Source organism: Chinchilla lanigera, unplaced genomic scaffold (genome assembly GCF_000276665.1).
Source record: "Chinchilla lanigera isolate Chin_1 unplaced genomic scaffold, ChiLan1.0 scaffold00051, whole genome shotgun sequence".
NCBI lineage: Eukaryota > Metazoa > Chordata > Mammalia > Rodentia > Chinchillidae > Chinchilla > Chinchilla lanigera.
The window spans coordinates 13,115,648-13,131,253 of NW_004955452.1; the positions used below are offsets into that span (position 1 = coordinate 13,115,648).

General features: G+C 37.7%; 1 protein-coding gene across 5 annotated transcripts in view; it reads right to left on the reverse strand.

Annotated features, from left to right (window-relative positions):
* Positions 1–14,786, reverse strand: part of Zmym6 (zinc finger, MYM-type 6) — a 36,789-nt gene extending 22,003 nt beyond the window's left edge. Inside the window, exons 1-6 of one of the 5 annotated variants that reach the window (XM_005395131.2) lie at positions 14,619–14,786; positions 13,456–13,623; positions 6,505–6,589; positions 5,558–5,807; positions 905–1,076; positions 616–807 (exon numbers count right to left, since the gene is read on the reverse strand). In XM_005395131.2, the coding sequence (XP_005395188.1) occupies positions 616–807; positions 905–1,076; positions 5,558–5,807; positions 6,505–6,589; positions 13,456–13,548 (792 nt within the window). In that variant the 5' untranslated portion in view covers positions 13,549–13,623; positions 14,619–14,786. Of the gene's footprint in view, positions 1–615; positions 808–904; positions 1,077–2,785; positions 2,977–3,736; positions 3,835–5,557; positions 5,808–6,504; positions 6,590–13,455; positions 13,684–14,294; positions 14,403–14,618 lie in introns of those variants that run through there. The other 4 variants (XM_013519678.1, XM_013519679.1, XM_005395133.2 and 1 more) reach the window with 4 other exon arrangements.
* Positions 14,787–15,606: the final 820 nt, after the last annotated feature.

Below are 15,606 nucleotides of genomic sequence, written 5' to 3' on the forward strand. Positions count from 1 at the left end.
GTATTTTTAAAAACCATCAGGAGCCCAGTGTGGTGGCACACACCTGTAATCCCAGCACTCGGGAGGCTGAGGCAGGAGGATCGTTGCGAGTTCGAGGCCAGCTTTGGCTAAAAAGTGAGCCCAAGGCCAGCCCAAACTGCATAGCCAGACCCTGTCTCAAAAAGAAAAAAAAAAAAAAAAAAAAGAAAGGGTAAAGTATTTTAGTAGGATGATATTGCCAAAATAATTACAACTCATTCCAAAACACATTTTAGAATGAAAAATGCTTCCTTGAGATTCATTGATTTTCTGCACATTTTAACTTGCTCAGAGTTTACTTATCATACGGAGTTTTCTTCACTATCACTATTCTAAAAAGTATTTCACACAACAAATCATGAAATTACATCTATAAATTCTCAGTCATGAAGAGAACCTTAAAAACTGACCTGAAAAACCTTTAGCATCTCATTTTACAATCATCCCTAAAGTATCAAAATCTATACTATTTTTCTGAAGAGAAATTCACACGAGGATGAAAAGATAGGAGGAGTTCACTCTTTCATTTTGCAGTTCATCTTCATGCAGCCAGTTTAGGATTAAATTTAACTATGTTTGACAGACTGATGTTCATACCTGCTTATATGCTGTGACACTTGTTGAACTAAAAACCTTCTGGGATTGGCTAGGTCCAGAGCTACTATAGCAATAGCTCCCACAGTTCTCACAACAGTTCATGGTGAGGTTGTTGGTGGAATGAAATTTTGAAAAACAAGCATCACTACAAAGACCATGTAACACATTTTGATACTTAACTTCAAATCGAATCTAGGAAAGAGAAACACACACACACACAAAATAAGCAGAGCAGTTAAAATGCTTCTGATCTTTGAACAGAATCTCAGTAAAAGTAAAATTAACTTACATCAGCATTTTTCTGACACATACTGCACTTAGTTGAAATACTATTAGTATATATGGTAACAACAGGTTTTTTCTTTAGCTCATAAGACGACAGGCATGACTGACTGCAGAAATCTTTGCTAGCAGAATTTTCAAATTGGGTTGTGATCACATCCTTTGGATTTAAAATGTCTCTAAAAATAAATAACAAAGGCAAAATGAAATATGTAACAACTGTAACTCCTTCCTCTTTGTAAGCTAAAGTAATATTTACGAGGCGGCAGCTACTGTATAGTGGGCTAAAGCCCTGGATAAAGCATCTGAAAACCTGGTTTTAATAATAGTTCTGTTACTTCTAGCTGAGTGATGATGAGTAAAGCAATTACTGTCTCAATTTCCTCATGTATTAAAACGAGATTTATAATCTCTAAGTATTAGCTCTGTGGATGGAGAATTATATTTAAAATATAACCGGCCAGATGCTCATGGCAAAAAGTTTCATCTACTGGAGCCAGTGGGACTAGATTCAGCAGCCTTTCCACAATTCCTGACCCTAAGACATGTGCCCTTTTACTACCCAATCATTGCCAAGAGTAGAAACACAAAGGACACTGTAAATAATTTTTTTTAAAAAATTAAAATCTGGGGAAACACATAATATACCAAAGACTAATATAAAAATTAGCATGATATATAGAATTTAGCTATAAATGAAATAAGAACACAAATAATTGAATAGTTCTGTTAGATCTGGAGAGCCATTTTATAAGATTAATTATTAATTATTGCAATAAGCGTTGATAGCAACACCATAAGTATTGCTATTCTTCACACAAAGATAAAAATTAAAGGAAACAGGGGCCGGGGATATGGCTCAGCGGCGCAGCACCTGCCTGGCAAGCACGAAGTCTGAGTTTGATTCCCAGTACCACACACACACACAAAAAAAAAAAAATTGAAGGAAACAGTCATAAAAACTAGTGCGGGCCATAAAGTCAAGAACAACAGTGGCAATGATACTAAATGCCTCACGTATACTAATTACTATATGTCAGGCATTGTTCTCTTTACTCAAATTACCCAATTTAAATGTCAAATAATATGTGGAAGTATTATTATTCCCACTTTACCGATAAGGACACCAAATCATACTGTGGGTAAAAAAATGATACCATGACATAAACTTGGGCATTTTGGGGTTACTGATTTCACTGCCCTGCCTCTCATATTATATCTTTATTATGTAAGCCTGTTCCATAACATGAAATAACAAAAATTATTTTCATTTTCTAAAATTTGCCTAACTTAAAAATATGATAATCTTTGAAACCAAACAGGTATGTGCTTATATGCAGATGAAGGATTAACTTTGGAGAAAAGTAGTATTTTTTTTTACAAAAAAACCAGTAAATTTTATTTAATAGGGTGAATCTGCCATTTATATAAATAAACAAATGAGAATGAATAATGAAAACATGTACATATACATACAAATACACTCTAATCTTATGTATCCATATGAGTTGTTGTTTTTTTTCCAAATGAGCGTTATGCCTTTACATTTATCTTGGGAAAAAACACACTTCTTCCTACAATGGTAGACTCAAAATGTATTTTTCTAATTTCTTTTTCTCTTAACTTACAAAAATCCTAAAAAAAAAAAACTTAATTTTACAGTTAAATCTCACCATTTAACAGCAGTATTCCATTTAATCACTCAGTATGCTGACCTGATAAGACATCAAGTAGCTTTAGGCAACTTATAAAACTTTGGTATGTGTTGAAAAGACAGATTTGTCATGTAATCTAGTCTAAACAAATATTTTATAGGCTCTGAAGGCAATGGCAAATCTAGAGATCAAAATTTTTGAAGGAAGTAAGGGTAGAGCTCAATGATAGGTACCTGTATTGTATGATGAGGACCTGGGTTTAAACCCAGCACTGCATTCATTTTAGCCTGGCATGATGGTGCATGCCTGTAACCCCAGTACGCAGGAAAAGTTGAACCAAGAGGACTGAATCCCACCTAGGCAATTTAGCAAGATCTTGTCCCAAAATTTTAAAAACAAAGCCACCATGTCATTTTAAAAACGAATGACAGGGCCGGGGATATAGCTCAGCGGCACAAGTGCCTGCCTGGCAAGTGCAAGGTCCTGAGTTCGATTTCCGGTGCCTAAATAAATAAATAAATAAATAAATAAATAAATAAATAAAAAACAAAAACAAATGACAATGTATGACAGCATGGCACATGTCTGCAACCCCTGCACTTGGGAGGCTGAGGTAGGAGGATCACCAAGAGTTCAAGGCCAGCCTGGGCTACTTAGTGAACTACAAGTGAGACCCTGTCTCAAAAAAAAAAAAAAAATTACCAACAACTTTTAAAAAGCTAGAGATTTAATTCAATGATAGAGTGCCCCTGACTTCAATCCTCCAGCACTGAAAAAAAAATTTTTAATTCACTGTATTTTGATATTTGATATGATGAAAGATAGTATCTTAAAAACAGGAAACTAAATTTACTTTCATATCAGTTTCATTAAAACAACAGTGTACTCAGCCGGGCATGGTGGCGCACACCTGTAATCCCAGCACTCAGGAGACTGAGGCAGGAGGATCACTGCAAGTTTGAGGCCAGCCTGGGCTACAAAGTGAGCTCAAGCCCAGCCTGAATTGCACAGCAAGACCCTGTCTCAAAAAGACAAAAATAAATAAATAAATAATAAAATAAAATGACAATGTATTAAAGTAAGGTGTTATAAAGGCATTTTAGAACAGTGTGAATATTTAGGCAAAATATTTAAAAATCCCTCTCTCCTTGTTAGTTGGACATTTTCATTTTAGCAGGACTTACTTTTTTAGATAACTTAGGCTATGTGGTATGATGGTGCACACCTGTAATCCCAGCACTCAGGAGGCAGATGAAGGAAGATTGCTTAGAGTTTGAGGCCAGCCTGGGTTACATAGTGAGTTCAGGGCCAGACTGAACTACAAAGCAAGACCCTGCCTCAAAAACAAAACAAAACAAAAAAAAGATAAACATACCAAGCAGATAACCTGTTATATATCTCCAGAGTCAAAAGAAAAACCTATAGCCAGGAATAGTGGCACATGCATGTAATCCCAGCACTCAGGAAGCTGACACAAGAGGATTGCTGTGAGTTCAAGGTCAGCCTGGGCTACAAAGTGAGTTCAAGGCCAGTCTAAACTACACAGCGAAACCCTGTCTCAATAAAAAGCAAGCTTATAAATTTTTGTTATATTATTTTGTTATAATGTTACATAATAAGTAATAGCATAATTTAAATTTTACTAATAAAATCTCACTGATTAAGTACCTGCTATATGCTAGGCCATGTGTTAACTTTGTCCTATTAAAACCTGAGGAATTAGTGGCACACACCTGTAATCCTAGCACTCAGGAGGCAGGGGCAGGATTGCCATAAATTCAAAGTCAATCTGAGCTACAGAGTTCACGGCCAGCCTGAACTATACAGTGAGATTCTATCTCAAAAAAACAAAAACATAAACAAAATCTAGGAATTAGATATTATTTGCAAATAAACAACTGAGATTCAGAAGAGTTAAAATATCTAGCCCAAGATCACTCAGCTAGTAAGTCATGGAGTCACAATTTTAAAAAATCAAGCTATTTTTGGTTTTTTTGTTTGTTTGTTTTGAGACAAGGTCTTGCTTTATAGCTCAGGCTGGTCTCCAACTCACAATCCTCCTGCCTCAGTTTCCCAAGTGTTGAGATTACAGGTGTGCACCACCATACCATTCTGTTTTTTGGGCAGTGCTGGGGATCTAACCTAGGGCCTTTGGCATGTTCAGCAAGTACTCTATCACTAAGCTGTATCCCTAGCAATAAAATCAAGTTCTTAACTTTTCTTACTCTACGTCAGTAGCCACTGCCAACACAATTTTTTTAAAATTTCATCTGTTGTTTCATTCATGTTTCTATTCATGCCAGCTGCTGGCTAGCAAAATATATGTATGGTATGGGATTCTGGGGTGGCCACTGAATCTAGTCCCTTTGGTTCCAGTGCATAAAACTTGGCTGGAGTTGGAGCCTTACACTGTATCTCTGGAATTACAATACTACAGAAACAGGCAAAACATGCCAAAAGCTTCAAATACACCAAGACAGAAAAAGGTTTACGTGACTTTGCTGTTTCTTCCTGTTTCTAAGCATCATTATAAAGCAATAATGACCTCATGAAAGTTCACAGGGACATTAGAAACAAACACCTATAGTCACCATCCCTTAGAATTTTTACCTTCCAAAGAATTAATTAACTTTCACATACTACTAAAGCATTATTTTACTCTAAATTTCAGTAACTTTCAAGATGACTGTTAACTAACTTTATATGGCTGCTGCTCACAATTACAAGATAGATGAGTGGTTCTGTAAGTCCCACAAATGATTTATTTCTTCCCATAATAAAATTTACACTAAACGAGACAGAAAACTGGTTTAGGCAATACTTGTAACACTAAGTCACTTATTTGATCAAAAAGTAAGTTAATCTGCAAATTCCCAAATAAGCTGAAGGGCAACTTCCACAGAAATGTGCTAAATACATTTATAATAGCACTAGCATCTTTGAACTCAACTATATACACATTTGAAAAAGTAAAGTGAAAAGGGATGTCATTAAATATTTGATACTTGGAACAGTTTGTGCAGGTTTTCTTAGAAGGAGGTGGCAGGCAGGCAGGTAAAGGAAATCCAGTGATGCATCGTGTAGAACAAAAGAGCTGAGTAGATCCTGTCTTGTGATACGCGGTTTGCCCCTTACGAAGCATTCTTTTACAACCAGAACAAAAAACTTGAACAGCTACAGCTGGAACTGAAGGGAGCAATATACTTGGGGCAGATGATGGGAGAGGAAGTTGAAAGCCTGGGGTCAACTGTTGAGCTGGCAAAACAAAATATGAAGAAAAAAGTTTTAGTATTAAAATTAAGGCAAATATATTTCTTTATAGTACAAATTTTCTCAGTTTTGAAATTTAATGCTTTGAAATCCAATACTAGTGAAATAATAAGTACTCCAAAACAAAAGGTTTTAAACTTTTTTTTTACCATAACCCATGGTAAAGATTAATTTTAAATTATAACATTTCTTGAATTTTAACTATTTCTTAAATTATAATTTATTTCATATAACATACGTATATTTGTGGAGGATTGTGCATAATTTAGTAACTGACACAAGCCAGGCGTTGTGGCAAATGCATATAATCCCAGAACTCAGGAGGTGCAGCAGGCCAGCCTGAGCTACATAGTGAGTTCAAGGTCAGCATGAACTACAAAGTGAGACTCTATCTCAAGAGAAAGCAATATAAAACACAAAACCATAAACAATTAAAATGAAAATTTCATGAAACAATATATTTTCTTACTATATGCATCACATTCTGGTATAATTTTATTCTATTTCATTTTTTAAAATGCTGGTGAAGACCAGCTCCAATTGTCTGAAAAACATGGAAGAGAAAGACACAAGAAGTGCTTCCCTTCATTCTACTAGATAATATATGTGCTGCTGAAGCAAACACTCTACTAGACAATAAACAATATTAATTGTAATTAAGTTTTACAGTTCCATTTCTTACCCAGAGGACTTTCGTTAACTGAAAATACAGCACTGATTTTCAGTTCACTTTCTTGTGTTTTTGGCTGTTGGGCACACGCATACTCCTTATTTAGAAAGAGCAAAAAAGAGAGAGAAATAAATATACTTAAGTAAACTAGACATTCAACCAAATACTAATTCTATCATATTCACTACTTACACATCCTAATCATAATCAACTTTACAAAAGTCAAAATTTAGAATGTATTTACCAGATTTAATCTTTATAAAGGCAATCTTTCAGAACTGAAAAATAAGTTACATTTTTAAAATGTAATCTTGATGTATAATACATAGCTATTGCAATCTCATATAATACTTGTTTTTCAGGACATATTTACAAAAGAGTGATAAAGTTACATATGAAAGATTTAGAATTTAGATCTAAATTAGTAATTGTAATCAACAGACTTACCAGCTGTGATATCTATTAATGGCAGAAAAGACAGAAGAATTTCAATTCAATCTGTTCATTATATACAAAAATCATTCTCAATCAGATTAATCCTTAACATACTCTTTAAAATGCTGTACAATAAAATGCAATCTTTGAACACATTAAATGTCTACCTATCTAGAAAAAGACTGCCCTTTATTCATAGATCATGACTATTTTATTTATTTATTTTTTGGTGTTAAAATAGCCTCCTTACATTTTAAAACAAAGTTTAAAAAGATAGTCTGACTTCTCTGAAATAGTAGTGATATTTTGCCCTTGGCAAAATAAACTATTTACTTTTGAAATATCTTTAGACTATTAAATACTAAAAATGAGGAACCACTCCATTAATTCACCATTTCCCATGGTATATATTGTGCCACCAAAAGAGATGCTGCCTATAAGACCTACATATATTTACTTTATAAGTGAGGAAAGATGTTCAGCTTGCCCCAGGTCACAATAAATACACAATTAGTAATCAAACACAATTAAGTCTCAGTTCCAAAAACCATGCTACCTCTCTCATAGATGTAGAAATACAGTATTGCTGCTACAATAAATTCAAACTCTGGTCTCCAAATGAAATTAGATTGCTTTGTTATAGTTCTTCCCACCTCGTTTCTCTCATAGCATTTATCATAACATTATTTCATATTTATTTGCATGATAATTAATGGCTAATACAATCTTCATACACTAGACTGGAAGGACTACATCCACCATGTACAGAAACCATATCTGTTCTTCACTTCTGTATACCCAACACCCAGCAGAGTAAATATAACACAACAGAGAAGATGCTGGATTCTGACAGAAGACAGAAATAGATGTAATATTGGCTCTTAAATGAGTTACTGAATCTTCCTCAGTTTCAATCTCATCTGTAAAATAAAGATATTACCTAATTCATGGGCCAGTACAGGGAAGTAACTGATTTAATAATGTATATGGTATAAAGATGGGCACATAAAAATGCTAGCTCTCATACTTACTAGTTTCATAATTATAGTATCTAGTAAATATTTGTGGAATGAATTAATACAAGTCCATTCAGCTGGATGTTCCTAAACATTACTCTATACCTGAACAACATTTATTCACTGGAACTTACAAAGAGGTAGAAATTCAACATGCTATGTACACCTCTTTCTACTTATCAGAAAGAATGTTTAAGATTTTAAAGAAACTATTCTGCTTTATCATCAACTCGATTTCTAGCATTTTTACTCCACAAAGTAACTGTTCTAAATCTTCTTACTCAAAAGCCCAAACCTCACATATTTCATCCTCACAGATGTTTCAATTTCACCAGGTAAAAACAAGCAACTAAGAACTCTCTCAACCTCCTGATTCTCCCCTCCACCACGTCCACAAAGTTATCAGCCACTTGTCCTCCTATCTCACAGGAAAAATCAACACTCTAATGGGAGCTAAAGGGTGCTTACATTCTGAATTCATTTTTCTTCTCCCTTGTGGAGCATTCTATTCTACCCTTCATATTCCACCTTTCTCTGTCTCCATAACGTTTTCCTCCCACACTGGTTTAAAAATGAATCTGGTGTTGCCCGGGTAGCTCAGTCGGTAGAGCATGAGACTCTTAAAAATGAATCTGTTCAGCACTTGGGAGGCTGAAGCAGGAAGACTGCTGTGAGTTTGAGGCCAGCCTGGGCTACAAAGTGAGTTCAAGGCCACCCTGATTTATAGGCAGATCCTGTCTCAAAGAGACAAAAAAAAAAAAAGAAAGAAGAAAAGAATCTGTTCCCTTAAGAACTGCCCTCTCAGCCTGGCATGGTGGCACATACCTGTAATCCCAGCACTGAGGAGACTGAGGCTAGAGGACTGCCACAAGTTCAAAACTAGCCTTGACTACATAGTGAATTCAAGGACAGCCTGGACTATGCAGTGAGACCCTGTCTCAAAAAACAAAAAACTGCCCTCTCAGTCGAGCATGGTGGCACACGCATGCAATCCCAGAACTCAGGAGGCTGGGGCAGGGAGGACCTCCTACAATTCACCACCAGCCTGGACTACATAGTTCAAGGCCAGCCTGAACTGCACAGCAAGACCCTGTCTCAAAAAACCACAAGCCAAAAAACAAAAACAAACAACTACAAAAGAAAAAAACTGTCCTGTCTTCTTTCCTTTACCACCAAACTGTAAAACTTTAAAAATACTTTTCTCTACTTCATCTGAGAGAGCCAATGATTACACTGTCCTTGCATTCGTTATTTCAACTCATTATGACTTATTATTTATAATATTTGTGAACTGAACATTTATGTCCCCTCTCCCCAAATTTGTATTTTAACTCTAATCCCTATGGTAAAGGTATCTGGAGGTGGGGCCTTTGAGAGATAACATATAAAGGTCAAGCTCTAATGAACAGAATTAGTGGCCTTTTAAGGAAAGGCTAGAGAACTAAGTGGCTCTCCACCTCTAAGTCCTCGAAAAGAAGTAAATCTGTGGCAATTTGTTATAACAGAATCAAATATCTTAGTGCTCTCTTTGTCCTCTCTGAAATGCATATTGAAATCTGATTCCCAAAGTAACAGCGTTGCAAGGTCACATGACCCTTAGGAGGTGAATAGGTCATTAACCACTTACCAGTTTACCCCAAGTGTCACTTGGGCAGGTGTCATTTCAACCAGTTGATTCTTGTGTTGAATAAATCCAATAAAATTGCTGTTTTTATATTTCCTGTTCTATTACCTCATAAAAATTAATGAAAAAATCAAGTTTTGGTCATCCTGTGTTTAAATAATTGGACTAGTAAGTGCTTAAGAGGGACTGATGCTTTCTTATGGGACTGAATTAGTTACCAAGAGAGACCAAGTTGCTATACAGTGAAGCTGCCATATTTTGTTTCTTCCATGCACATTTGCTTGCCCTTCCACCTTTCCACTATGAGAAAATACCACCATGCACTCACCAGAAGCCAATCAGATACTAGTAACCTGGTCTTGGATTTCCAGGCTCCAAATGTGAGCCAAAATAAACTTGGGTAATTGGGGATTGAACCCATACCTCAGGCATGCTAAGCACGTTACTACTGAGCTGCATCCCTGGGCCTTTTATTTTTTGTTGTTGTTTTGAGATAGGGTCTTGCTATGTAGTTCAGGCTAGTCTTGAACTCACTATGTAGCCCAGGATGACCTCAAACTCTAGGTGGTCCTTCTGCCTCAGCCTCCCAAGTGCTGGGATTACAAGTGTGTGCCACCATGCCCAGCTTTTTTTTTTTTTTTCTTTTTTAGAGACAGGATCTTACTAAGTTACTCAAGCTGGCCTCAAACTTGACCTGCTGTCCTCCTGAATAGCTGGGATTACAGAAATAAGCCACCATGCCCCGCTAAAATAAACTTCTTTATAAATGTCAAGTATTCTGTAATAACAATAGAAAGTGGACTAACACAGAGAGTATACTTCATTGTATGATTGCTAATAAGTTAATATCTGTGTCTCAGCTCCTCATGTGTAAAATGGAACTAAAAACAGTATTTAACTCTGGGTGTGGGCAGCATGTAGATTAATATATGAAAACTGCTTTCAACAGTGTTCAAGTGTTACAGATTATAATAGGCAGAAATAAAAACTATTGAAAAACCGGAGAGCTCAACTCTAACTTTACTATTCAAAACAAACTCTTAATATATCAGATAATATTAAACATTTTGGATTTATCTCTTATTTTCTAATATTCTAATAAGATTCGTCAATGTAGCATGGAAAATCACGTACACAATTTGCTCAACTGGCCTTTTCATCATAGTCCACATCCTCAATCATGAAAAAATACAGCCTAGTCACACAGAAGCATTAATATGAATCAAGAAGAACTAAAGAGGTTCTTATATACTTGTTTTCATTCAAAGATGTTACAGCAATTTCCATTAGCAAAATTTTACATTCAGAAAAAACAACTTATAACACAGTATTTGTTAAGTTTCTATACAACAGGCAAGGCAGATTGTGGGGGGGGGGGGTTGGTTTGTATCCCAAGTTGGAACATTGGTGAAAACACTTTTTCCCTTTGACTCAGTTTCTCTCTGTGAAACAGAAGCTCTTCTATTCTAATTACTGAACGTGTACTTTCCATCAATCCTTGTGCTACGAATTGAGGATCAGTTCAAGGCCAATCTCTGGCTTCAAAGAATGCAGTCTATAGTATACATGTTAGGGAAGGAGTTGAAGGAAAAGCGGATGACAGGCTTAGCATGATCAGCATAAAAACAAAATTCACTGAGTAGTACATACCATAATAAAAGTGACATGCACTATACAACAGAAAAAAAGAGTACTTCAACATCTGAGTGCAGTTAAACCTGACCTTAAAAGAGCAGAAAATTTTTGTCTGGCTACCTAGATCATTACTTCTTCTTTTTTTTTTTTTTTGGTTTTTCTCCGGTACCAGGAACCGAAATCACAACCTTGCGCTTGCCAGGCAGGCGCTTTTGCCACTGAGCTAAATCCCCAGCCCCCATTTCTTCCTCTGCAAGTACAAAGGCAAGGAAATAAAGCTGAACAAAATATATCTTTGAAGCTGGGAGTGGTGGTGCATGCCTATAATCCCAGCACTCAGAAGGCTGAAACAGGAGGATTGCCACAAGTTGAAAGCCAACCTGGAACACATACTGAGTTGAAGGCCAGCCTGAACTACATGAGACCCTGTCTTAAAAAAAGAGAAATACATATATATATAAATATATCTTTGAGTGACCTGCAAATAGTTCACAGGAGCACGGATTAGAAAATGTATGAAGGATGAGTGATTTGACACTGAAGGCTAAACGAAGGCTAAATCTGGCTATCATATTATGATTTATCATGAGAAGAGAGAGTCTTAAAAAGGAGCAATATTATCATATCTATAAAAAATATAAGCATCACTTTTTAGAGTTTTGGTGGAGTATGTGACTGAAGGAAGAACAATTAGTAGGAAATATATCAAGTTCCAGATAAGAAATTATGAAATAGGGAGGAAAAGGAAAGGACAGGCGCAAAACCTATTTAAAAGGCGGAATCCAGGGGCTGGGGATTTAGCTCAGCGGCAAAGCGCCTGCCTGGCAAGCGCAAGGTCGTGAGTTCAGTTCCCGGTACCAGAGAAAAACCAAAGGAAAAAAAAAAAAAAATGTTAAAGGCGGAATCCATAAAACTTGGCAAATGGACACTTCTGGCAGAATGAGAGAAACAATTTAATGTAAGTGTCACGGATGCTATGACTCTTCACCTCCACACCCTACAGACACTACTTCTAAGCCCATGAGTAAGACAAAACCTACCTGGCATCTCTGTCCTGGAATGATACTGCCTGTGAGATGGTGTGAGATACTGTACACTACTTTATTTATCATTTTATTTATTATTTTAAAATAGTACCGTCTGTATTATGCAATAAAGTCAATATTGAATATAAAGCAAAAGAACTGTCCAAGCAGAAAAAATTTGTGCCAAAATAACTGCTTCTCCACATTAATTTTGGTGTTTTCAATCTGTCTTCTTCATTAATTAATGAGCTCTATGACACAGAGGACTTAGCTGACTGTTCTCTCCTGGATCTCAGAGCCTGAACAACAAATACTTAAATGAAGGAAACTACTATCAAATATAAGAGAATTTTTTAAATGCCAAATATGAAAAAAATGGTAATATACATTACTTTACACATTATCATGTAATTAGCAAGTTTTTTTCATTCAAAGCACAGAAGGCCGGATCAAACCATTATCTTAGTCCAGTGATAGTGAACCTTTTAGAACTCTCAATAATAGGGCATGGTGGTGCATGTCTGTAATCTCAGCACTTGGAAGGCTAAAGCAGGAGGATCATTGTGAGTTCGAGGCCAGCCTGGGCTACAAACTGAGCGCAAGGCCAGCCTGAACTGCATAGAGAGACCCTGTCTCAAAAAGAAAAAAAAAAAAAAACAAACTCTCAATGATAGCAAACAGATCACTAAGGCATTTGTACCACAGGTTTATCACCACTCTTAGTCTATTTTGTGTTGCTGTAAGAAAGCCTCACAGACTCAATAATTTACCAGGGAAAATTTCTTTTCCTCACAGTTCTGGAGGGTATGATGTCCAAGGTATTAGGGTTGCACCTGGTCAAGGCCTTGTTACTGCAACATAACATGGCCAAAGGTGAAAGGGTAAGAGCATCCAAGAAAGATGAGAGCAAGTGGGGGTTGAACCAGCTGTTGAACAACCCACTCTTAAAATAACTAACCCACTCCTGGGATAACTGCACTGGTCCATTCAAATGGGCAGAACCCTCATAATCTAATCACCTCTTATAGGTCCCAATCCCCAGTAATGTTGCATTGGAAAAGTTTCCAATACATGAATTTTGGGTGACACATTCAAACCACTTCACCCATCTAGTGGTAAAAAAAACTCATGTGGCTGTTTTAACTTATAAACCCAAAACTACCAAGCTAAAATTTTCAATTCAACAGACAGAATTTTTAAAATTTAAAAATCAAGAGAAAATGCTTACTGCAGCATTGTCAGGTTCTTCTTTAATTTTGTCCAGAAGCTGCTGCTGTGGTGCCATTGCTTTGTCACACCCACCATCCAGAGGTTCTTTCATTCTACTTTTTTTATGTAGAGGCCTTCTTCAGTTTAAAACTAACGGATTTCTTCTTGACAATGGATAGTTCGACCGCTAAAACACAACATGAAGAACTGGTACGCAAGTTTTGGGGTATATTTTCTTCTTGTTTATCTATATAAAAAGGTTCAGAGTTCAGCAATGAAAAGCAATTCTGGGACTAACTCTGTTCTTTCTTTCTGCTCCTTTAGTAACAACCTTCACATAAAAGTCTTCTCACTGTTGTAGTATCCTTAAAGATAAGTACTGGGGTATTTGATATGCTGAAAGTAGCTATGAGGGAAAGTTATGAACCCATCAGAGAGATCAACTCAAGAAATATTCCAAACAGTAAAACATCATGACTTGGAGGTCCCCATCAGCTTTTATATCTCAAAGTGGGGCATATCAACCTTCACACCCTCACCTTAACTAAACCTTCCCTGGAACCCTTCAAGGACCCGTTTCTTGCGCTAACTCTAAGATTAAACAGCTCAAGATCCCATCACAAGTGAACAGGTATACAACACATTACATTGCGTTGTAAGCGTAAATATTCAAACTACAAGAAAAAGCAAGCCCTCCAAAACTGTCATTATCCAAACAGACATGGCCACGAATCAGACGTTTTAAAAGCCTGTTCCAAAGAGATAAGAACTTTCGACCACTCGCCACCGTCTGGTAATCAACCAGTGCTCAACCCTCCAGAGTAGCACACGAGTTCCCAAGCCCCAGTTTCCACCCACAATTCCCACTCCTGCGCGTCAACGCAGTCCCGGAGAGCGAGCCTGGGGCGCGCGCGCGGGTCACCGCGGCCCGAGGGGACGGTCTGCAGCAGCCGCCTCAGCCGCGAAGCCCGCCCCGCGCCGCCTTATCACGTGGTGCGACCGGCTCCGCCCCTCCCCCCGCCCTCCCGTGGCATCGCGCCCGCGCCACCCCTCCCGCGACCGCCAAGGCGCACCCACCTTTCGTTGCCTCCCCGCCCCTAGAAGGGCCACGAGCGGGATTCAGATAGGACCCCAGGCCCTCACACCAGGAGAAAAAGTACCTTCTCTCACAGGAATTTTTACCTGATCCATGGGGAAGCAACTCCGGCCAACGGCGAGTCTGCAGCCCAAGTCCCCGCCCCTCCTTCTCGTCATGGCCCTGATCTGAGCTGAGTGGACCTTTCCAGCCCTGGTCTCCGCCCTTTTTTCCCGTCATGCCGCAGAACTGAGCTGAGTGGACCGTCGCAGCCCTGATCTCCACCCTCTTTTCCCAAAATGCACCAGACCTGAGCTGAGTGGGCCTTCCCGGCATCCTTCTCGCCTCAGTTATGGTTGACTTCTTAAAGAGACAGAGGCTTGATTTTGAAAAATGGGAGAGTAGGGGGATATCAGAGGCATTAGATGGTGCTGAAAGTCCCACTCATTCTTCAATGCCCATATTGAGAAAGGTGGCCTGTAAAGAAATGTAATAATAACTAATACCTGACATTCCTTAAGCCAGTTGCTTCCTTTTTTTATTTTTTTTTTGGCCAGTTGCTTCCTAAGCACTTGTGGTATAATATCCCACTTAATCCTGATTAATTTACCGAAGTCAAGATTTGGAGTCGGGCGTGGTGGCACATGCCTGTAATCCCAGCACTTGGGAGGCTGAGGCAGGAGGATCACCAAGTGTTCATGGATGGCCTGGGCTACATAGTGAGTTCAAAGCTAGCGTGAACTATATAGTGAGACACTGTCTCAAAAACAAACAAAAAAGTTAAGATTTGGTATTTTTTAAATTCAACATTGTTTCAAATATACATCCATGATTTCTGAGGTTGTCATTCTTTTATTTTCACTACTGTCTCTTATTTTCTAAGTATGCTACAATTTGATCATCTACTATTGATAGGACACTTGAGTTGTTTTTAGTTTAGGGCTATTAGGAATAATGCTACTAAGCTGGGCATGGTGGTGCAACCTGTAATATCAGTGCTCAGGAGACTGAGGCAGGAGCATCACTGAGTTCCAGGCCAGATTGGAATACATAGCAAGACCCTGTCTCAAAAAACAAAATAAACAAACAACAAAG